The following is a 23709-nucleotide window of genomic DNA, read 5'->3' as shown; positions in this document are numbered from 1 at the left end:
GAGTGCCTCGGGTTCTTATAGCGCTAAATCCACCTATAGTATGCTATGCCAGGGCATTACTCGGTTTGCCGCCGCCCAATGCATATGGAGAAGTTGGGCGCCTCTCAAGTGCAAAATTTTTGCGTGGCTTGCCTCTCAATACCGGTTATGGACTTCTGACCGACGTGCGAGGCATGGTCTCCAAGATACGACTTCTGCATGCTACACTTGCTACCAAGAGGAGGATACAACAGATCATATCCTCGCTAGATGCGTCGACACGAGGCAAGTTTGGAGTGGTTGTTTCCAGTTGCTTCAAATCAACATCCAAATTCCAAGTTCCGAGGATACTTTCATGGTGTGGTGGGACAAAGCGCGGAAGTCCTTCCATGGAAAGCTCAAGAGAGGTTTTGATTCGCTTGACATCTTGACCGCGTGGCACTTATGGAAGCAGAGGAACGCTCGGGTGTTCAACCGCAATGACCAAGTGCGCTCGGAGACCAACCTTGTTCATCTCATACATGAAGAGATCAAGCTTTGGAAGAAGGCGGGCCTAGGAGTTGAGGGGTTAGATCCTTTCGTGAGAGAGTAGGCTTTTGTTGTTTTTAGGAGTCGGAGTTTCCGTGTAGGCTTTCTTGTCTAACCACGGAGTCTTGTACAACCTTTTCTCCCCTTCTATAAAGATAAGATACGCCTTTGGCGTACTCTCGAAAAAAAACCAGGCGAGCTCAACCCAGTTAAAAAGCGCGACTGGCGCAGCCAATGATCCCAGGTTTGAGGTGCCATGTCGACAATTCTTGTTTGCCAATGCTCTCAAGAATTAAAATAGACCGGAATAAAAAAGTTCGATGTGCTAATTTCAGGGAATCAAAGTTCAAGGTTCAATTTAGCTTTCATCTACAAATTTAAGGTTTATTTTGGACTTTTTCCATCATGGTTAGACCCCGTGTGTATCATGGCATTGTCATCGTGTCGCCTTCACATTGTCGTGTGCATTCATTTAGAGAGGAAAGGTGATTTGGGTGTATGACGAGGCCATTGGCAGCCGCAAGAGGGTAGGAGTTCTTGGGGGAGCTGCCGAGAACGTCAGCCCGCACAGCTGCTGGTAGGCGGGCATATGCTCCAATGGCTGCGTTGAGGGAGATGCCAAGGTGTATTGCCGCTTCACCCGCTTCTATGGTGTCACCTTTTCTTGCTTTGTCCCTACGATTGGCCGGCCTGGTAAGTGCTCCTCCTACTCTTCCCGCTCTGTGCAGATGCATATTGTGTCTATCTCTGTTGATTAGCGTGTTGTGTTGAAGATACGTTTAGGAACTTGTTGAAGATACGTTTAGGAACTGGATGTGATGTGGAGCATTTTGGGGGTGTTTGTGTGGTACCCTATTTTCAAGGTATCTACTATTTTGGGAGCATATGTGCCAACTGGCATCTGTACAACAAGGTAGTATCTACTATTTAGGAGCACTGTGAAGAATCAAAGCTAATGGGTTTTCTTGTGACACATAAAATCTGCTAAAGATGGTGATATTACCAAAGACTTGATTGACACTGGCTGCTTCTTTTATTCCATTTTTTTCACGAGTGCTTGTGCGATATACATGTTAAAATTTTGGGGTTGGTTGGAAGAAATTGTCGTGTTGATGGGGATGTCTTGCGGTTTTCCCTTTGATTAAACGTGATGTTTCAAGCATAAAACAAACATAAAAAGAACCCCCACATCCACGAGCAGAAAACAACTGCTTGGCAAAGGGCGCCTTTGCTTCTAGTTTACGGTTAATCGTGGGGATGCCCGATGCCAAAGTCCCTTAAGATTTCATAAATTACGAAATGTGCTTTTGGAAATCACATAATACAAAAGTTTAGGGAGGGGTGTGATTCCAAAATATTTGGATGAACTGGAAAGTATTGGAACCATTTTAATTTTTTTTGCACCCTTTCACCTTCAAAAAATCAATGTTTTAGCTAGGTCTTCTCCAGCTTTAAGATTATTTAGCGACATGTTTGCACCCACTAACATGAAATGTCTGGAGAAAGGAAGACAAAAAGATAACCTTAGGGATAATCCTAGGTCCGGCCTCATGCCTTCTAACCAGTTGCTATGGCGGAGGAGGTGGCGAGGTGCAGTGGCCGCTCAAGAAAGAAAGGAGGAGGGAAAGAGAGGTGGTGGTGGAGGAGAAAGAGGAGGAGGAGGTAGACAACCCTAACCATCACAATGGAAAGTAGTGCACAAGTACAAAATGTCAAGTGTCGGTGAAGAATACGGGCCTACATCTCGTTTAGTGCTATGGAAAGAATATTTGTATATTATCGGCTCATCAACCTCATGTGATCATGTTAGATGTCATATAAAGTTGATATCATGATTTTTTCTAAACAATAGCCGGGCCAAAAAGACTCCTCATAGAAATCCATTACTTTGAAATAAACTGTTTTTGACAAGCTATACTTACGTAATTTTTATTATATTCGGGATGCTTCGTATTTCTTATGAACTTTTATACCCCCTCTGATCCATATTAATTGTCGCTGATTTAGTGCAAAGTTGTATTAAGTCAATGGCAATTAATATGGATAGGAGAGAGTAATAGATTTGAGTCTTTTTTGTGGAAAATAAATAAATAGAACCAGAGTTATTATTTCTCAAAAGAAAGAAAGAAAGAAAAAAGAACCAGAGTTATACACGTCACGAATTGAGCGAAGATGCGAAAATTCGATATGGCTCATACTACCATATGGTAGCATTATCTGAGCAGTTGGTCTATCTTGGGATCCACGCGCACAGCTGTATTCAATGGTGTATTGCTACGGCGAGTTATTTATAGAACAGTACCCACGCGGCGTGTCCTTTCTCCTTTATGGCCAGGACCTACCTTCGTCCGCTACGATCTCGGCCGTGATTCTTTTTCTTGGACCGTCAGCACACCCAACCGTAAACACCTTGTACAAGTCCAAAATTTAAAAGTTCAAACTACCTCTGAGCATGGGCATGCCAGCCGCGTGGCACTGTGCGCCTCCAACATGCATGGTTTCCTTTCAAATCAACATCTACCAGAAGAGTTGCACGCATAGTACTGCTAATGCATTTATTCAGATATACACAAATAAAATTCAGTTATCTCTCAATACAGTTTACTACACTTATCATGACAATAGTTCATTAGCGTGCAGTTACATCCACCTTGGCCCTAACCCCTACAGCAAGACACTGCGCAACATTACCCGCTGGCCTTGTTCTTCTTGTGCCCAGCGACACCACACTTGCGGCACTTGGCCTCCTTCCTCTGAACTTTTGAGACATCTCTCTGCAGGCTGGTTGTTCTTCTGTGGCCTTGAATTTTGCAGACGCTACAGAATCTACCCCTCTTACTCATGCCTTCCTAAGGTAGCCGATCTCTCACGTTCGTTGGCCTCCCTGCACTTCTCTTATTTGATGGCACTCCCAGGCCAACCAAAGGATTGTTGTGGCCTGACAACATGACATCCTCATCTTACCCAGCTTTGCTATATATATCCTTCATCTACATTGCCTTGTTTCTTGCCAATTGCAAGATCCTCTAGTCCAAGCCCATACCTCGCCTGGCCGAAAGGAGCCATGAAAGTCATTGCTTAATTGAAGAGCCCCATAGTGTATCATAAGCTTCGACACTGGCGTCACCCAACCTGATCAACTCCAACGCCTGCACATACATGCGATTATGCCGGAAAGTCAGCGATGTAGAGCCAAGCTGATCTCGCTGGTAGTGCTGCAGGTGCTCCGGCAGTATTTCTCGAGCATCCTTGGTAGCACAACCTTCAGAATATGGTAGCACAACATGCCCATGTGCTCAAACAGCCCACATTCGCACTCAAACTCTGAGCCATTGTCAGCCATATAGGAAAACAACCCTGCTCCACTTTTCGCGGCTCTCCGGACGTGTGTGGGTTGTGCCTTGTACAATGCATGCTTCTCCACCTCCTCTACCTGATATCCCCCAGCCTCGTATAGGACTAGCCCAAACTGCTCAGAACATTGCACGGGTGTACACCTTGCTGGTGTGCATCTCAATGAAAGAATTTATCCGTAAGACTACACACGCCTGCACATAACATCATGTTAGAACTCAGGCATAGCTAGAAAGGTTTTGTCTCGATGAAACCCCACTTACAATTTTAATTCTCTTCATAACTATACTCCTATTGGAGATCAAACAGCAACCGCATGTACTGCCTGACAAACTTATGCATCGGAGAGCCGGGTGGCACATAGTTCTTGAGCATATGGTTCACACTCTCGCTCGTTTGGGTGCTGGTCAGTTTTCACAGAAAACATCCTTGAAATAAGGTTCGCACTCTCACTTCCTACTGCATGAAGTTGTAGAAGTCGTACCCTCAGTCAACAAGTCAAAATTTGTGCGTAATTCTGGCTTAACAACCTCCTCTCCATCTCGTTCCGCAAAGCCTCTTATTGTTTTTTCGAGGCCCCCCATCCTAACAGGACAGAGGGTTCTCTCTGCCAGGTTAGCGCCTAAACGAACTCTGCATGAAAAATAACACATCCAGTACATCAGCGATGCAGCACACAGAACTGGACAGCGGGATCAGTCTTTTTTTGTTTTTAATTTTGCATGTTCTCTCTCTGTGAAAACATGCTCCTTCATTAATGCACTCCAACACATGGAAAAGGAATAAATTTGACGGTTCCGCCAGTAGCCGACCAAGAAGCTAACATACATAAGCCCACCCAACCCACCGAACCCCCTCCCACCACCCTTCACACCAGCAACTCAAGCCGATCCTGGTGAACGACCTAAATGTAATCCCTTTTTTTGCCACATCAGGATTATTTTAATCGGATCGCGGGGGTGAACACAAAACATGGAAGGAGGCTCCTACTGTCTAGTACATCAGCAATTCATGGGGGCACCATCCCAGGGTCCATTTTTTATTCATTAATCTTATACTATGTCGATCTTTCTCTTGTCTTAATAGACACTAAAAAGGAATCACGAGTTCAGAATCGCAGACTAATCTACTACACAACATGTAGACCAACAGAAAAAGAAAACTGTAGGTAAATGCAGTACTGGGTGTAAAATAATTGAGAAAAAAATCGCTCTCTGTACTTTCCAATCCAGCCGGGCGATCTCGGGTCTGGTTGTCCGACTCCCCAGATGAGGCAGGGGCATTCTCCATACTCCCCTCGCCGCCGCCATGCACGCTCTCCGTCACGGAATACAACACTCTGAGGCGTCAACCAGCCTCTGACAGGGCACATGCTTTTTTTACCTAGCCAACGGGCACGCACACAGTTACGGAACACAAAAAATTCTGAACCACGGTCCATGTACGATGTTTTAACAGGACCAGCGGTCCTTAACAAGCCCGCGACGCCGTTCCCGCCGAGGGTGTGGGCCTCCCACGCAGTACATACGGGGTACTATACGCACCATGCGTTCGCCGCTCGACATACAGCAATTTCTGCGGCTCGCGTGATTCGCATTGAATGTGATTCCCACCTGCCGATTCACCCATCCAACGGTCCAGATAATAATACCATATGCTAGTATGACCCATATCTTCACTCTCGCGAAGATGTACCCAATTTGGACGTGAGTACTGAATGTTTTCACGGACTTTTGACTTCAGCCCACAGGCCGAAGTCAAGGTTCCCAAAAGGCCGAAGCCGCCAGCCCACCGCACACTGCCCCTCCCCTCCTCGCCCAATCCCCCCTTCTTCGTCCCACGACAGACCAATTTCTTCCCAAATCGCCACCGCCACCGCCATGATGTCGTCACCGGCAGATACCGCGCCGTCATCCTCCTCCGCGGCCGCGGCCGCTCCGAATCAGCATCCACAGCCGCCGGCGCAGCAGGCTGATCCGAAGGAGCGGCGGATGGAGTCGCTCGGGTGGCTGACGGAGTCCACGGTGATGCCCAAGAAGCACAAGGCCATCGAGGGCGTCGGCGCGGCATCCATACTCGACCTCAAGGCCCAGCTCTACCGCACTCAGGAGGAAGCCCGCAATTCCACCGCCGCTGACGCCGCCTCCAGCGAGTTCCGCCGCGCCAAGAAACGCTCGGGCCCCGCCGACCCCCTGGGCGCCAAGAACTCAGGTGTAGACGCTCGTGCCCACAAGTACGTCCACAATTATCATTCTTATGGCATTTCTTCTGTGTGATTGTAGACTGGCTATTTTTTGTGCTAGTTTTGAGGAGAATTGCTTAATCAATCCTATGGCTTACCGTTTGTTAAGGCATTAGATTCCCATATCGATCCTCTGCACTAAGAGCGGAGACTAAGTAGCCGTGATCTCTATCTGTTAAATAGTCCAATATTGATTCCTAACATGGATCATCTTTAGGGCAGTGCAAACAACAAAAGCAGGTGTACATAGGTAGAGTCAGCTGTTTCTCTTCTACTCCTTGCCGATCTAGAGGAAACACTAGAGGCAACTAACATAATGGACTGCTTAATGCGGCGATCAACATTGGATTTTATGTGTGTGGGCTGTTTCTGTTGCTTGGCTGTAACAATTGCAATGCACGAATTAATGAATAAAGCTGTGAATTATGCACACAGTAGACAAGTTAAGATAACAGCACTTATGTGAATCAATCGTACTAGAAAATTGTATGTAGTGAAAATTTCCAGCTATTGCAACCAGGCAACACAAATAGTTGACCGAAGATAATATTCACTGTTGATCATGACATTTTCTTATTCCATTTAAGAATTAAGTACTAATGGACAATTTAAGAGATAACTCTTGTTTTCCTATTCTCTCCGCCTGATATGGAGGGGTGCAAGAGATAATAGCTGACTATATCTTTGACATGCCCTTACCAATGGTTGGTTCCGTGACTTGTGTTAGGAAATTATACTTGGCTGTATAGGGCATTAGATGTTTGTTAGTCTAATATGAGGACTGAACTATAACTGCATAAGCTCAATCTCTCTGTGCGGATGCACAACACCATTTTATGTGCTTTGCCAAGCCTAGATTGTGTTACCCTTGTGCTATACATGGTAGGAAGCCAGAGCTTCTCTAGGTTAATAATGGGTACTGGTTCACACTCGCAATTATTTTAGAAGGTGGTTCATATTCGCTATTCTTAACATGCTAATTTCTTGAGTGAAATGACAACATGTAAGTGTTTGCTTAGTGGTTGTACAGCTAGTAATTATAAAGGAGTGGACTGTTACATGTGCTGGTACATTGTGCGGTATTCCGCGATAACACGATTTTGCTTTTCCTAGCAACAAACATTGAAAATTAACAATGAATCTAATTGAAAGGAGATGCCTACTAAACCATCATTTGATTTTGCTTTTCTCAGTTCCAAGAAACTTCATTCTGCCCACAGTTGCTCTTGTACCATGAGTATACTATCCTCGAAACAGGCTTTCGCCCCGCTTTATAGATAAAGCACCAACCGAACAAGTACACGGCCGAACGATACAAGATGGAGAGGTAACCCTCTTACAAAGCTGATCCTGAGATAATCAGCACACGCAGAACGCACGCAACCACTACCAACAAAGAGCACCGGGAGAACTAGACACACCCCACACTATGACCTAGCAAACCTAAGCTCCACGACAACGCCCTCAAGAGGGAAAACGGCGCAGAGCGTCGCCGTTGCCTAGTCCACACCGGACAAAGGTCTTCACCCGGAGCCCTAACACGGAGAGAAGAACCACGACGACGTCTTCAAGACGAGCACGACACCCACGGGCGCCGCCGCCGTTGGTGACGGCGGCGCCAAGGCACAGAGCTTTCGCTCGGCAACTCCCCCGTGTCACCACAAGGTTGCCAGGCGTAATGCGAAGTGCTAGAGTCCCATATCCGGATCAGGACACCGCCGCTCCTAGCAAGAGGGAACATCCGAGCTACCAGCCGCTGCACCTCCCGTTGCCCACACAACCCTGGAGGAGAGCCACCACCATCGCAATGATGCCCGCCGGAGAGCAACCATGCGAACCGCCATCCGGAGCCGCCACCTCGGCATCCCTGTTGCTAGATAGCATATGCCGCGCACATCACGGCACACTCAACCACGCTAGGAAGAGCAACGCCAGTCCGTCAACTCCTAGCCCGGCATCAGTCCCAGAGTCTGGGTAGGCGCGTCCACCGTAGGAGGCACCACGCCTGTGTCCCTAGCCAATCCCATTGGACAGGGAGGGCCACGACTCCAAGACTGCCGCCGGCCGCCGATGAGTCAGCTCCAAGCCCTTGGCCAAGCGACTCACACGACGCCATGTCCATGGTCACCGACGCCGATCCGTGCACCGACACAACACTACCACGACCACCACCACCGCTGCCATGGATCTTCACCAACGCCATAACGAGAAGACACCACCCCTACCAACCGCAGATTTCCATCTTGGCAAGGCCGGAGCAGATCCGGAGCTGCACGAGGAGCAACCAGTCCCGAGCAGGAGGACCGAGTCAAACTCCTGCCCCGACGACCAGCCTGCACAGTCGGCCCACTACCGGCGAACGCACCCAGAGGGGCGGGCACCGCCGCAACGGAAGAGAGACACATAGGCCGTCGGCAACTCCGGTGCGCCCTGGCCCGTCATCGACTCCTCAAGCAAGCTCCTTCCCCGCCGTCCAGCGCCAAGATCACCACCGGACACCCTCTGCCCCGCCTCCATGCCTGCGGGAAGGAACCATAGCAACACCTCAGGCCGCCGGACGCCGGATCCCGTGCCAGCCAGCGGACCCGGCCCGCGATCGCCACCCAAGGGCGCATGGGGGAACAGCCGCATCCCCCGGGCAACCGTGCCGCCCCCGCACTGACTGCCGCAAGGCCCGGCGCTCGCGGAGCATGCCACTGCCATCAACCTCCGTCGGCGCTGTTGACACACGAATACGTCACGTGTACCCTCGACGCCGGGGGTGATGCGCCGCAGCTCACGTCGAAGGAGACCCGACCGACAGCGCGATACGCAAGACAGTCGACGGGCGCTTTTGCAGACCCGAAAACCCCACACCCCCGGGAGGGACACCGTCAGGGAGTGCGGCGGCTGTGGGCTGCCCTAGGTCGATTCGCTCGCCCCTAGAGCCTCGAGACTCACAACTCTCAAACACGAAGAACAGCGAAGAACGAGAGAGAAAACAGTGGAGAGATAAAACATAGACTGAAAAAGTAGTATATTGATTTGTTCGATTGTGCGTTGTTCAATCGGCCGTCACCCGCAACATATATAAGAGGCGGCTGGACTTCCCGTACAAGTAAAGGATTCATCTAGTCTTTCCTTACACGAAAAATTACATCAATTCACGTCCTAGAGTCCTAGTTCTATTCCAACTCGGATTCAATTTGAATCTGGCCCAACTTCTGTCTTCCTCCTTGCGCGGGCCGTTGAGCTTGCATATGATCTCCGATCAAGGTGGCCCAAATATGAAACTTGTGCGCCACGACGATACGAACAACTCTTATGTTGATCATTTCTTCAAATAAAGCCATCTTGAATACTTTTCGAGGTCATCTTTACCTTCCAGTCGGACTCGGTCTTGCAGTAGACTGGATTATCTGAGTCTCGTAGTGAATTTGCAGGCCATATACCATCTCTGATGATGATGACTCCAAAACCAAAGTTTACCGTCTCGATGATATGCACAACTTCTGTATTGAACACTTCTTCATCCGAGGTCATCTTGATAAACTTTTGGGCACATGTTCAGTTTCACTCGGATTCGAGCTCATCCACTCGGATATCAGAGACTTTCACTCGGATCGTTTGACTGGACTTTTTTCACTCGGAAGACAATCTTTCACTCGGATGACTATATTTCCACTCGGAAGGCAATATCTTACTCGATCGGCAAGTTTTTGTTCCGATGGTAATCTTTTCACTTGGAATATTTTCCCTTGGAGGACAATTTGACTCGGATGACCATATTTCCACTCGGATGACTATATTTCCACTTGGATAATAATAAGTTCATCCGGTCAGCAAACTTTCACTCGATCGGTACGTTTTCACTCGGATGGTAAGCTTTTTCACTCGGATTTTTGGCTGAAAACACAGCCTGATCTTGTCTTGTCTCCCCAGGTCGCATACGACATCGGATTGAGATGAATTATGTATGAAAATCGATCAGCTCGACAAGACGAAACTTCCTCGTGTTGAAGGTTTTTCGATTCAAGGCCCTCTTGAGGGCCGAATTGCTCGCGCGACCCATCAGACACGGTGTCTGGTACCTCGCGCCATATTTCCGTTTAAGTTCAGTCTGCAGTATATTGCCTCTAACTTTTGCATACGAACTTGGATTGAGATGATTTATATATCAAAGTCGATTGCCTCGACGAGACAAAGACAATTTCTTTAGAGTGCTCCTTCATACGAGGTCGTCTTGAATGCGTGATCGGCCGAAAACCACTTGGAACATTGAATTCTGCCGCTCGGAGTACAATTTCGGCCCCTAAGATGGAGTCGGACGATGATAACCTAAACATCAAAGTTGTTCCACTCGGCGATGTGAAACTTTTCATGCTGAAAACCCTTTCACTCGAAGCCATCTCATTTTCTTTTATGCCGTGCCAAAATCTAATGTCAACACATGCCCCCTGTTTTTCGGCAAAGCTTGCACGCCGGAAAATAATATGCACGGTGTTTGTTCTAAGGACGATGTCAACACTCCATTGGCCATTTATTTTCTTAGGGCGATAATTATGTATCGGCCATGTTTGTGCTAAGTGTGATAATCGTATATTTGCCATTTCCTACTTATGCTTCTTGCCACACACTCGGGTGGTACTTCTTCAAGTATTTGCCATTGAGAGCTCTAGGTAACACCGTCCCTTGTATGGATTCCACCAAATATGAGTTTCCGGGAACTATTCTTGTAATCCTAAAAGGACCTTCCCAACTCGGAGACCACTTCCCGAATTTCCCATCTCTTGAACCAATCGGTATAATCACTTTCCAGACAAGATCACCAACTTGAAAATTCTTCAACTTGACTTTCTTATTGTAAGCTCTTGCCACCCTCAACTTGTCTCTCTCTATGGCCTTCAAAGCAGCCAAACGTTTATCGGCAACCTCATCAATATTGTCCATCATCAAGTTATAAAAGTCTACTGCCGATAAATCATTTTGTTTGGCTATTCTCAAAGCATTCAAATTTACTTCCACTGGTAAAACAGCCTCTTGACCATATACTAGCTCATATGGAGTCATCTTCGTAGCACCATGCCTTGAAATTCTATGTGCCCACAAAGCTTCAGACAACAACTCATGCCATCTCCTCGGATTATCCTCAATCTTCTTCTTGATGAGCTTGATTAAAATTTTATTGCTAGACTCGGCTTGTCCATTAGCTTGGGCATAATACGGAGAGGAATTGAGCAACTTTATATTATAAGATTCGACAAACTCTCTGACTTGGTGTGACATAAAAGATGAACCTTGATCTGTAGTTAACGTTTGTGGAATACCGAATCTATGAATAATGTGCTCGGTTATGAATTGAATTACCTCCGTATGTGTCATTGTTCTTGAGAGGTACTGCTTTAGACCATTTAGTGAAATAATCAGTTGCCACCAATACGAACCGATGCCCTTTTGAGGAAGACAGATGGATTTCTCCAATGAAGTCTAAACCCCAACCTCTGAAAGGCCACGGCTTGATAATAGGATGTAACATAGCAACAGGAGCTAATTGAATATCACCAAATTTTTGACAAGCTTCACACCCCTTATAATATCTGAAGCAATCATTAATCATAGTCGGCCAATAAAACCCAGCACGCCGCAATAACCATTTCATCTTGGGAGCCGACTGATGAGTGCTACAAATGCCTTCATGTACCTCTCCCATAGCAACTCTTGCCTGGTCCTTGTCCAAGCACTTTAGAAGAACATCATCGACTGTTCGGTGATAAAGACCGTCATCTCTCATTGTATACTTGAAAGCCATACGCCGAACAGACCTGTCCACCCTTTCACTCGGATTGCACAAGTAATCAACAATGGGCTTCCTCCAGTCGGTATTGTTACCTGCACTAGATTTTTTGGTAAGGACCGAATCAGTGGGTTCTGGTTCGACCTCTTCAATACTGGTAAGACAAGACATCGGACTTTGAGAAATATGAAACATGCCATGATCAATATGATATCCAGATGCTTGCTGTGCCAACTCATTTGCTTTCCAATTGTCATGTCTAGATATATTTGCAATGCTAAAACAATCCGAAGTAGAAATTATATCTAGACATTTATCAAGATGAACATTAAGTGATTCATCCAAACACTGAAAGACTTTGGATATTTGCTGCACCACTAGTAACGAATCACCGTAAGTCTCAATATGTGTAACACCTATAGCAAGTAACATCTCTAGGCCGAATAACAATGCTTCATATTCGGCTTGATTGTTTGTGCAAAAATATTCTAAGCGGCATGAGGCTTCAAAAACAACACCATGAGGAGATATATAAACAATACCAACACCTTGGCCATTGCTACAAACTGAACCATCAAAATATAATCTCCATGGTACTAATGAAACAAGGTTCATATCAACATCATGCTTGTCATTGATCCGATGTTCAACAATAAAATTAGCAACAATCTGGCCTTTCATGGATTTTAGAGACTCATAAGCCAAATCATATTCAATTAAAGCATAAGCCCACTTGCCAATTCTACCACTAAGAATTGGCCTATGCAACATGTATTTAATGACATCGGTTTGACAAGCTACTACACAAGCACTCGGCACTAAATAATGTCTCAATTTTGTGCAAGCATACTATAAACATAGACATAATTTTTCAATAAATGTATACCTTGTCTCGGCGTCCAACAAGCGCCTGCTCAAATATGTAATAGCATGCTCTTTTCCTTCGGTTTCTTGAGTCAAAACAGCACCAATAACACCTTCCTCTGCTGCGGAGGAGTGCACAAATAACTCTTGATCATATCAAAGGCTTCTTGCTGTTTTGGCCCCTAAGTGAAATCAACATCATTCTTTAACCGAAGGATAGGAGTAAATGCATCAACTTTCCCTGATAGATTAGCTATGAACCTCCTCAAATAATTGATCTTGCCAAGGAACTTTTGCATATCTCTCTTCCATATTGGAGCCTCCACTTTCTTATGGCCTCTATCTTTTTGGGATCAATCTCTATGCCATCTTCATGAATAATGAAACCCAAAAACTTGCCAGCTGACACGCCGAATGCACACTTCAAAGGATTCATCTTCAGCCCATACTTTTTCATTCTTTCAAAAGCTAAACGCAAATCGGCCAAGTGAGACTCAAAAGCATCCGATTTGACAACAATATCATCAATATAAACTTCAAGTATGACACCGAGTAAATCATGAAAAATTAAATTCATAGCCCTTTGATACGTGGCTCCAACATTTTTTAATCCGAATGCCATCACTGTCCACTCGAATAAACCAAGGAAACCAAGACATCGGAAAGCCGTTTTGTACATGTCCTCTTCGGCCATAAAAATTTGATTGTATCCGGCATTACCATCTAGAAAGCTAATAACCTTATGTCCAGAAGCATCATTAATAAGCATATCTGCTATTGGCATGGGATACTCATCTTTGGTGTAGCCCTATTCAAATCTCTGAAGTCAATGCACACCCTCGACTTGCCAGATCCTTTCTTCTCCACTAGGACAATGTTAGAAATCCACTCGGCATATCTGCAAGGTCGAATGAAATTAGCTTCAAGCAGTCGACCGATCTCTTCCTTGATCCGGTCATATGTTTTCGGATTAAACTTTCTGGCCAACTGTTTATAAGGTCTAAAACCGGCCTTTATAGGTAACTGATGCTCCACTAGCCTGGCATCTCATGATATTCCCATGCAAAGCAACAAACATATTCCTTCAATAGCTCGATTAACTTAGCTTTACAATCGGCTTTCAAATTTTTGTTTACAAACGTCGGTCGAGTGACTGAATCATCTCCAATATCTACCTCCTCTAATGGATCGGCCGATGTAAAACCTTGTCCAAGTTTATCCATGTCATCCAACTCCTCTATAGACTCATACATATCGTCCTCGCTGGACCGATATTTTGCAAGACGTTTTTGTAACCACTCGGAGCTAGAATCCATTTAAACATATCATACCTTGGAGCCGATTGCATTCACTCGGCTTTAAAGAAACGGGCACAAAACCATTCTTGGTCGCGCTGAGAAAATCAAACTCGGATAAATCACGTCCCGTCAAGCAAGTAGCATTGGGATGTTGCCAATCCACTAATGCATCGGCCAAAGCAACACAGGCCGAGTTATCCGCATGAATGACTTACACTTCATCATCAACCCACTGAATCAAAAACTGGTGCATAGTGGATGGCACACACTGGTTTGCATGAACCCAATCACTACCTAGTATGACGTTGTAGTTACCTTGCACCTTAGCGACAAAGAATGCAGTAGCCAAAGTTTTGCTTCCGACTGTAAGTTCCACATACATTACACCTTTGCCTTCAGTTTTCTCTTTGCCTTCAAATCCGTTGAGCACCATATTGGTCTTGATCAATTCTTCATCAGGCAAACCCAATTTCTTGAAGACCGAATAGGGCATAAAGATTTACCACAACACCACCATCAACAAGCATCCGAGTGAGCGGCGACCCATTGATATGACCTCTGAGATATAATGGTTTCAGATGCGTTACTTGTTCTTTTGGCTTCTCGAATATTGCGTTTTTAGGGCCAAAATCCATCTGAGCCACCTCCCCTTCCTCATCTACAGCACGAAACTCAGCAGGTAAGTAATACACCATATCGATATCCATACCTTAATGAACCGGCGTAGACTCATAGTCCAACATATCAGCCTCCTCCTCGAGTGCATCCACCGATTCTAAAATTTGTCCGAGTGAAGAGGAAGCAATAGGTAACATAGACGATGCAATGATTGCGTCGTCCTCTTTTGGTAGTGTAGGTGCTGCTGTGATAGGTGTAGAAGCCACTGCATCTTGTATTTGTTTGGGCCTCCACACTTGTTTTGTAGGTACCATACGCCGAGTGTCATTGAACAACTTATCCCTTTGCTTCTCGGCCTCTTGTTCTGCAATCTCTTGACTCCTTAACCTCTGTAGTTTCCTTTTTTGTGTCTTTGTTAGCCCTGGAGGACACCACTTTGGCTGAGTGTATTTAGGATCTCTCGTTTTTACTTGGCTGGTGCTTGCTTCATGGTCATTAGCCGAGTGCTTTGGCGCGATAGCAAGTATCGGCTCAGTCGGATTGCTATGCACAATCGGCTGTTGTATGGCGAATGTCTCGGTGCCCAAGATAAGTGAGTCGACATCCATTTTCTCCTTGCCTTTTCCCGACTCAATTGCTGCAACACTTGGTGATTTAACACACCATTCTCTTTGACTTTCCAAATGCATGAAATTTCCACTCGGGCGCACCTTTTTACTCTGATGCAATCCACTCGGATGGATGTCACTCGGATGGAATTCACTCGGATGGAATCCACTCGGATGGAATTCAGTCGGATGGAATCTACTTGGCCACATTTTTTCACTCACATAGCTTCCACCTGGGTGCATTCTTACACTCGGATAATTTTCATCCGGTCGCATGTTTTGACCAGCCGACCGATAGTTACCGGTGTTCAGTCGACCATTATATGAGTGTTCAAGTCGGTCCCAAACAGTTTGCCTCTGCTCTTCTGGAAATAGCGCGTTTGGTCCACTTGGTTTCATATACTGACTGAACATATCGTCTGATGGTGACCTTGGTCGCTTCAAGTATGATGGACGGTTAGAGCTAGAACCAGTCGACTGATTGGCGTATTTGGACAGCAACATATCAAAAGTTGGTTTGATCCGCTTGCGCTGTACTTTAACTTCATTCCTTTTCCACTTGCCAACTTCAGGACCCTTGGGCTTAACAAATTTAACTCGAGTGTCCTGCTGCACCTGTGCTGGCCCCCCGAGTGTAGGATTCTTGATGGTGATTTTGATCACTTCCTTGCCATTGGGTTGCTTATCAAGCACAACATGCCTCCCCAAGACCTTGTCGCCCTCCTTGTCTTTCCTGGGCTCACCAACAATGGCATTAGCTTTATTAGCAGATTTGGCTACCTCCGGCCGAATGAGCAGCTTCTTCCCTTCTAGATCCATGGTGTTCATTGGAAAGGGTTGTTTATCAACTTGCATCTCAGAAAAGTTCAATCGTCCGTTATTAATGGCCGATTGTATCTGTCGTCGAAAAACATTGCAATCGTTAGTAGCATGAGAAAAAGAATTATGATACTTGCAATAAGCACGCCGTTTCAGCTCTTCAAACGACGGTAAAGTATGAGATATTCTAATAATCTTAGCCTGCAGCAAAGCATCAAATATCCTATCACATTTAGCAATGTTAAAAGTAAACTTCATCTCTTCATCACGATTCTTATGAATCGGTTTCAGATCATTGCAAGTAAAGGGTTTGGCCTTAGATGGCCAAACAAATTCAGTAGCAAAAACATCACCCTCATCGCCCGAGTGATCACTATCGTATTCCATCATATTCATCTTTGGACGATCGACTTTGTATCTATGTACTTCTTTGAGATCTTTGCTTCGGCTTTCCTGAGCCAAAGCCCTTTGTAAGACTTGGTTGATATTTAAGAACTCATAACCTTCTAGCTTTTCTCTAATGGGAGTTCTCAAACCACTCAGCACTAGGTCTGCCAAGTCTCTCGGTTATCACCAAACTAAAACACCGGTTTTTTGTTTCTCTGAATCTCTTGACGTAATCGGAGACCGATTCATCATGCTTCTGTTTAACCGATGTTAGATGCGACAACTTGAGTTCATTGTCGCCGCTATAAAAGTGATCATGAAATTTCTGCTCTAACTGCGACCAAACTCGAATGGAACCATGTGGTAAAGAAGAAAACCATGAAAATGCGGTATCAGTTAATGATAAAGAAAATAAACGCACTTTCAACTCATTTAGTGAGCCTGCTTCACCTAATTGTGCCAAGTATTGACTAACATGCTCCCATGTGGTTTTTGTGCCCTCTCCATTGAACTTAACAAAATCTGGAATCTTATGTCCCGGAGGGCACTGGATGGCATCAAAGTACTCGGGGTACGACTTTTGGTAAATCCGATTCCGAGGTAACTCAACTCCAAAATTTTCTCGAAGCATCTTAGCCATCTCCTCTCTAAGATTAGCTAGACCATCATCCATAGTGGACGATGAAGCTTGTGGCAGTGACATAGGAGTAGGGTTACTAGCTGTAGGTAGGAATTGTGGTATGTATGTCGACCCATAATTTGGTAGTGGTCGAGTGGTTGTAGCTGTAGGTAGGGTTTGGTTCGGCGTTGCCACCGAACCTGGCATGCTCATAATAGGATTAATGGGTGCAGCCACAATCTGATTTGTTTGGGTAGGATAATAAGCCATCGGCACGGGAGGCGCCGATGAAATAGGTAAAGCCAGATTAGGGTTTTGCACACTAGCAGCTACATCATCATTACCACTAGACGATTGAGATATATTTTTCTGAGCATTAGTATTTTCTATGAAAGTATGATAGACTAGATTGTTACCATCAGCAATACGACTCTCAATCTCAGCCCACTGCTCAGGAGAAAAGGTAGTACTCACAGAGGGTTTAACCTGCTCGGCTTGAAGAGGAGGGAACTCGATTTCTTCAATCGGAGTGATGTTGCCTTGGCGATCCTTCTTGAATTTTGCAAGGAACTCCTGCAAATCCTTCTCTTCACGCACCTTCTTGTACTCCTCATAGACTTGGGCGATGATCGGCCGATATCTCATCAAGACTAGGCTTAATGATGTTATCGGCGTCTACCTTAGATGGCTTGGGAAGATCGGACATGGTGGACGATGACGATTGATCTTCGGTCCCCAGTGGAGTCGCCAAAAAGTGTGTTGACACACGAACACGTCACGTGTACCCTCGACGCCGGGGGTGATGCACCGCAACTCACGTCGAAGGAGACCCGACCGACAGCGTGATACGCAAGACAGTCGACGGGCGCTTTTGCAGACCCGAAAACCCCACACCCCCGGTAGGGACCCTGTCAGGGAGTGCGGCGGCTATGGGCTGCCCTAGGTCGATTCGCTCGCCCCTAGAGCCTCGAGACTCGCAGCTCTCAAACACGAAGAACAGCGAAGAACGAGAGAGAAAACAGTGGAGAGATAAAACGTAGACTGAAAAAGTAGTATATTGATTTGTTCGATTGTGTGTTGTTCAATCGGCCGTCACCCCCAACATATATAAGAGGCGGCTGGACTTCCCGTACAAGTAAAGGATTCATCTAGGTTTTCCTTACACGAAAAATTACATCAATTCACGTCCTAGAGTCCTAGTTCTATTCCAACTCGGATTCAGTTTGAATCTGGCACAACTTCTGTCTTCCTCCTTGCGCGGGCCGTTGAGCTTGCATATGATCTCCGATCAAGGTGGCCCAAATATGAAACTTGTGCGCCACGACGATACGAACAACTCTTATGTTGATCATTTCTTCAAATAAAGCCATCTTGAATACTTTTTGAGGTCATCTTTACCTTCCAGTCGGACTCGGTCTTGCAGTAGATTGGATTATCTGAGTCTCGTAGTGAATTTGCAGGCCATATACCATCTCTGATGATGATGACTCCAAAACCAAAGTTTACCGTCTCGATGATACGCACAACTTCTGTATTGAACACTTCTTCATCCGAGGTCATCTTGATAAACTTTCGGGCACATGTTCAGTTTCACTCGGATTCGAGCTCATCCACTCGGATATTAGAGACTTTCACTCGGATCGTCCGACTGGACTTTTTTCACTCGGAAGACAATCTTTCACTCGGATGACTATATTTCCACTTGGAAGGCAATATCTTACTCGATCGGCAAGTTTTCGTTCCGATGGTAATCTTTTCACTCGGAATATTTTCCCTTGGAGGACAATTTGACTCGGATGACCATATTTCCACTCGGATGACTATATTTCCACTTGGATAATAATAAGTTCATCCGGTCAGCAAACTTTCACTCGACCGGTAATTTTCACTTGACCAATTTTCACTTGACCGGTACGTTTTCACTCGGATGGTAAGCTTTTTCACTCGGATTTCCGGCTGAAAACACAGCCTGATCTTGTCTTGTCTCCCCAGGTCGCATACGACCTCGGATTGAGATGAATTATATATGAAAATCGATCAGCTCGACGAGACGAAACTTCCTCGTGTTGAAGGTTTTTCGATTCAAGGCCCTCTTGAGGGCCGAATTGCTCGCGCGACCCATCAGACACGGTGTCTGGTACCTCGCGCCATATTTCCGTTTAAGTTCAGTCTGCAGTATATTGCCTCTAACTTTTGCATACGAACTCGGATTGAGGTGATTTATATATCAAAGTCGATTGCCTCGACGAGACGAAGACAATTTCTTTAGAGTGCTCCTTCATACGAGGTCGTCTTGAATGCGTGATCAGCCGAAAACCACTTGGAACATTGAATTCTGCCGCTCGGAGTACAATTTCGGCCCCTAAGATGGAGTCGGACGATGATAACCTAAACATCAAAGTTGTTCCACTTGGCGATGTGAAACTTTTCATGCTGAAAACCCTTTCACTAGAAGCCATCTCATTTTCTTTTATGCCGTGCCAAAATCTGATGTCAACAGGCGCCACCGACCAAGCCCCTGCGCCAGATCGATTGGATCTGGGTAGAGCCTCGCCCGCGCGCCGCCTCCTGATCCGGAGCACTGCAGCCACTGCGCTTCACCAGGCGCTCGACGCCGACGCGCTGCCACCAGGAGCCGCCGTCCTGCGCCGGCCACTCCGAGCAGAGGAGAAGAAGGGGCCCCGCCGCCGCCGCGCCAACCGGGCTTTGCCCGTCAGCGCCAGCCGGCAGCGGCGGGGGAGGAGGGGAGAGGTGGGGGCGAGGGGTCCGGCGGCTAGGGTTCCCTGCGGCGCTCGCAGGAGCGTCGCAGGAGGGGAGGAGGGGGTGCTGGGTCTGTTCGATCGCTCTTCACCTTCTTCTCACCATGAGTATACTATAGAATTACCATTCGATATAAAGCTATCTGTTCTGCTTTTTGTGTGGCATACTGGCATTTCTAAGCATCTTGATTTCACTCTATCAGCATATAATTATTTTTTTCGTTGTATCATTTTCACATTTTTGCACCTTTTTCATTTTGCTCTTGTCATCTTGTGCATGCTCTTGGTGTTTACTAATGTCTCTGTAATATTTCCTTTTGCAACAGGGATAAGCTGGAGCTGAAAGCTGTGAAAGATGGTACTGCATGTTATTCTGCCCTAGAAAAGAAGGCTGAGCTGTATGAGAAATTATCCAGGGGTGAGCTACCTGATGAAGAAGACCAGGAGAAATATTGCGTTGATTTCTTCCAGAAAAGTTTTCATCAAGTCAGCGTGCGCCGGCAGCCAGAGACTGCTACTGCCCCTGAGCATGTAGAACAAGAAAATGAGAGTGTCGATTCTATGCCAAATCCCAAGCCAATGGGCCTTGGACGAACTGGTACAACAGTTGACCAAGATGAGCACAAACGCTTTGTCAGGTACTGTTTACTTTGGGCAGTTGCTGCATTGATCCACTGAATTTCTGTGCCAGTCCTTGAGAAGTCAAAGTAGAAATTGCTCTATGGCAGATGCATAACAAAATTGGAACTGGCGGTTCCAACACTTGTAATCATTTGACACTTGCATAAACCACTGAACATAAATCGGGCTCCCAGTTGCAGTATCCATTACATGCCTTTTAGTGCTGGTAATTGTGCATGGTCACTTCTCTTAGCATGCCATGCCCATGTAGCCATAGATCACGTGTTGCGCCCCATAACAACAGAGTCATGCCCCTAACAAAGCACATTGTTAACTAGTAGTTTCTTTCTGTGAGTACAACCATTTGTAAATCTGTACAAGCTGTGTTCAGCTGCTTCATGTATGGACTAACTGTAGATATAGTTTACAAGGTACCAAAACTGTTTTGTAGTATGAGCATTGCAGGTCGTGGTGTTAGGTGGGACTACAAAACTACACTCTGAATTCTCGATGTTCTCATGTTCCTTTTTTTTTTGAAACGGAGGCAAAAGATATCCTTTCTATCCAAGTAAATATTTGAACTAAATGTTTTTAGCATGAACTGCATTACTTTGGTTTTATTTGTCATAAATATTTCCTCAGTTTGCTGATCTAATTAAAATGTGCCTTGGTATAACTTACAAGTAGTAGTTTAGTAGAGCACTCTTAGCTGGTGAAGCACTTATATATGACACAATTAGGGCCAGTTCTTTTGGGCGGCTTAAAAAATAAGCTGCCTCTCCCCAGCTTAAAAAATAAGCCGCTCCCAAAATTCATGGAGGCTTCTAGATTAGTAATCCCATAACTAGTTCAGAAGCCCCAGTAAATAAGGGAGGGGGCTTATGACAAAAGCTAGGGAGGAGGCGGCTTATTTTTTAAGCCGCCAAAAGAACTGGCCCTTAGTCATACAAACTTTCCGTGCACCTTAAACTGTAACGCTTGGGGAATGTGGCCTTGTATGGAGAGACAGGGATACTGATACCCCAGGAGATGTGCAAGGGTTGAGAGTTTGAGACCATCGTGTGAATCCAGCTAATCGTAGTCGTGCGATGAGAGACACCTCATTGATAATAAACCAGAAAGATTTTCCATGGTCCATGTTGCTCCAGCCTCCATGCATTCTCTTGAGTGGGATGAGAGTATTACAATGTTCGTAAATTCAAATTTAAAACTGATGCTTTGTGCAGTATAAAATGTGAAGGCGAAGGATTCAGTCCTTGCTAGCATCCCAAGTTATTATATGTCATGTTTCCTTTGGCCTAAGGAATCCCTTAGTACGTTGGAAAAATTGTTGAGGGCTTTTTTCTGGCAAGGCAAGAGCACAGTCAAGGGAGGCCAATGCCTCGTTGCCTGGCATTTTGTCACTCTCCCAAGATCTGCAGGCGGTTTGGGCATCAGGGACCTTCTTGCTCATAACCAAGCTTTGCTCACCAAGTTTGCAGCTAGAGTTTTGCAGACCTCGGAAATCCCCTGCTTTCAATGGTTTGCCCAGCAGTACTGCAAGCTCTTTATCCCTCTCAAAGGCTCAAAACCGTGACACGGCTATATGGAAAAACTTCAAACCTTTTATTCCTACAGTGTTGGCATCTTCCAAGTGTTCAACGGGTCCTGACAAGCTTATCTCCTTCTGGCATGATCTCTGGTTGTCAGCGGGGTGACTACGGTTCTTGTTGCCCGCCCTCTTCTCGTATGCTAAAGATGGCGCTTGCACGGTGGCCTCTCAGCTCTGCAACAACACCTGGTGCATTCAACTGCACCCCAACCTGTCGGCCACTGCCGCCCATGAACTGCAAATGCTGCACTCTTTTCTACCCCAGCCTCCTACAGATGCTGCACTTTCCGGCTCAGACGTCAGAGTTTCTGCTATACACCATAAGCCACTGACTACTTCTCAAGTCTATCAACTTTCTACCTTCAGAGGTGTGGCCTGTGAGTTCAGCTCCTGGATTTGGGACAAGATCATCCCTCTGAGGTATCGCGTCTTTCTCTGGCTGGCTTTTTGGGGTCGACTCAACACACGAGATAACATGATTCGGAAACATTGGTCCCTACTTACCGAGCACCAGGACTGTGACATTTGCCCTGCCAGCGAGGCTGCCAGCCACATTGTTCTGCGCTGCTTCCCGGCTTCTGTTATCTGGGCCACGTTCCATATGAACGACCTTGCCTCTAGCTCCACGGACATCGTTCATTTTATGCACAGAGCTCAGCAAGCTTGGATCAACTCTAGAGGAGTGCACATTCTTTTCGCTGCGGCGGCAGTTACTCTCTGGCACGCGAGAAACGACAGAATCTTCAACAACAAAAGATGGCCCCCGTCCTATCTCAGAAGGTATATGTCACAACTCCTTCAGGCTTGGCAGCACCGGGCAAAATAGCAGGCTGACAAGGATGCTATTACGAGATGGATGTATCTCCTGAGCTAATTTAGCTTTGCAGTACTCTTCTTCTCTCCTCGCTTGCCCTGTTCTTCTCTCTCTCCAATGGCTGCTTATAGCCATGGCACTACGGTGCTCAATGTAAGCTTCATGTAACTGACCCTTTGGTCCCAGGCCTTGGCCTGTTTGAAATATATAAGGTAGAATCTCATCTACCTTTCATTTTAAAAAAAAGGATATGTAGATCCCTTGATTGTATACTATCATTACCAGATGCTACCATTGAATTTGCAACCTGAACGATTTTGTCTCCCTCTGAGAATAATATTTCTCAGGTCTTTGACTAACTTGCACCATGGCATGTCTGCAGGGAGGTTCACGACGAAGTAAGTCAAGCAAGGCAGAAGGCTTCAACGATGAAACACCGGCGACAAGAGCAGGAGTCGGCTCGTAGAGAGAAACTCAGGCAAGCTTTCCTCAAGAAGCGCCTTGACAAGTTGATGGCTGAAAAGCAAGCATCTTCAGCGAGTGATGACCAACCAAATAGCTAATCGAGATTTTGTATGTCTTACACTTGTGCCCAGGAAGCAGTTGTTGTAGTTCATGTGGTAATGGTTCATGCAACTGAAAATGAGAAAACTTGCCCTGCATGTGATCTCTTGATCTAGCGAAATCAAATTCAGAAAATTGTCTTGGCATGTACAGTCGGTTCATCATCATATTGTTATACAATTATGCAACGTAGATGCAATTTGAATCTTCTGACGAGGCATTTTGACCCTCAACTGATTTGGGCCTTGGGCAGATTCCTGCAACCTTGTTT

General features: G+C 45.9%; 1 protein-coding gene across 3 annotated transcripts; it reads left to right on the top strand.

Annotated features, from left to right (window-relative positions):
- The first annotated feature begins 5625 nt into the window (after nt 1-5625).
- LOC125544373 (uncharacterized protein At4g18257) lies at nt 5626-23648 on the top strand. Of its 3 annotated transcripts, none has more exons than XR_015619084.1 (4): nt 5626-6094; nt 20175-20486; nt 21696-22840; nt 23257-23394. XR_015619084.1 is itself a non-coding variant. In XM_048708034.2 (3 exons), the coding sequence occupies exons 1-3, from the start codon at nt 5742-5744 to the stop codon at nt 23435-23437; spliced, it is 846 nt and encodes a 281-aa protein (XP_048563991.2). In that variant the 5' UTR covers nt 5632-5741; the 3' UTR covers nt 23438-23648. The 3 variants fall into 3 exon arrangements, 1 of the variants encoding a protein (XP_048563991.2); XR_015619085.1 differs by having other exon boundaries at nt 21696-23086; nt 23257-23393; XM_048708034.2 differs by lacking the exon at nt 21696-22840 and having other exon boundaries at nt 5632-6094; nt 23257-23648.
- Nucleotides 23649-23709: the final 61 nt, after the last annotated feature.

The sequence above is a fragment of the Triticum urartu genome, chromosome 3A (genome assembly GCF_056163025.1).
Source record: "Triticum urartu cultivar PI428250 chromosome 3A, HENAU_Tu73, whole genome shotgun sequence".
Lineage (NCBI taxonomy): Eukaryota > Viridiplantae > Streptophyta > Magnoliopsida > Poales > Poaceae > Triticum > Triticum urartu.
The sequence above is the reverse complement of the archived record's forward strand: the minus strand, read 5'-3'. Positions and strand labels throughout refer to the sequence as shown.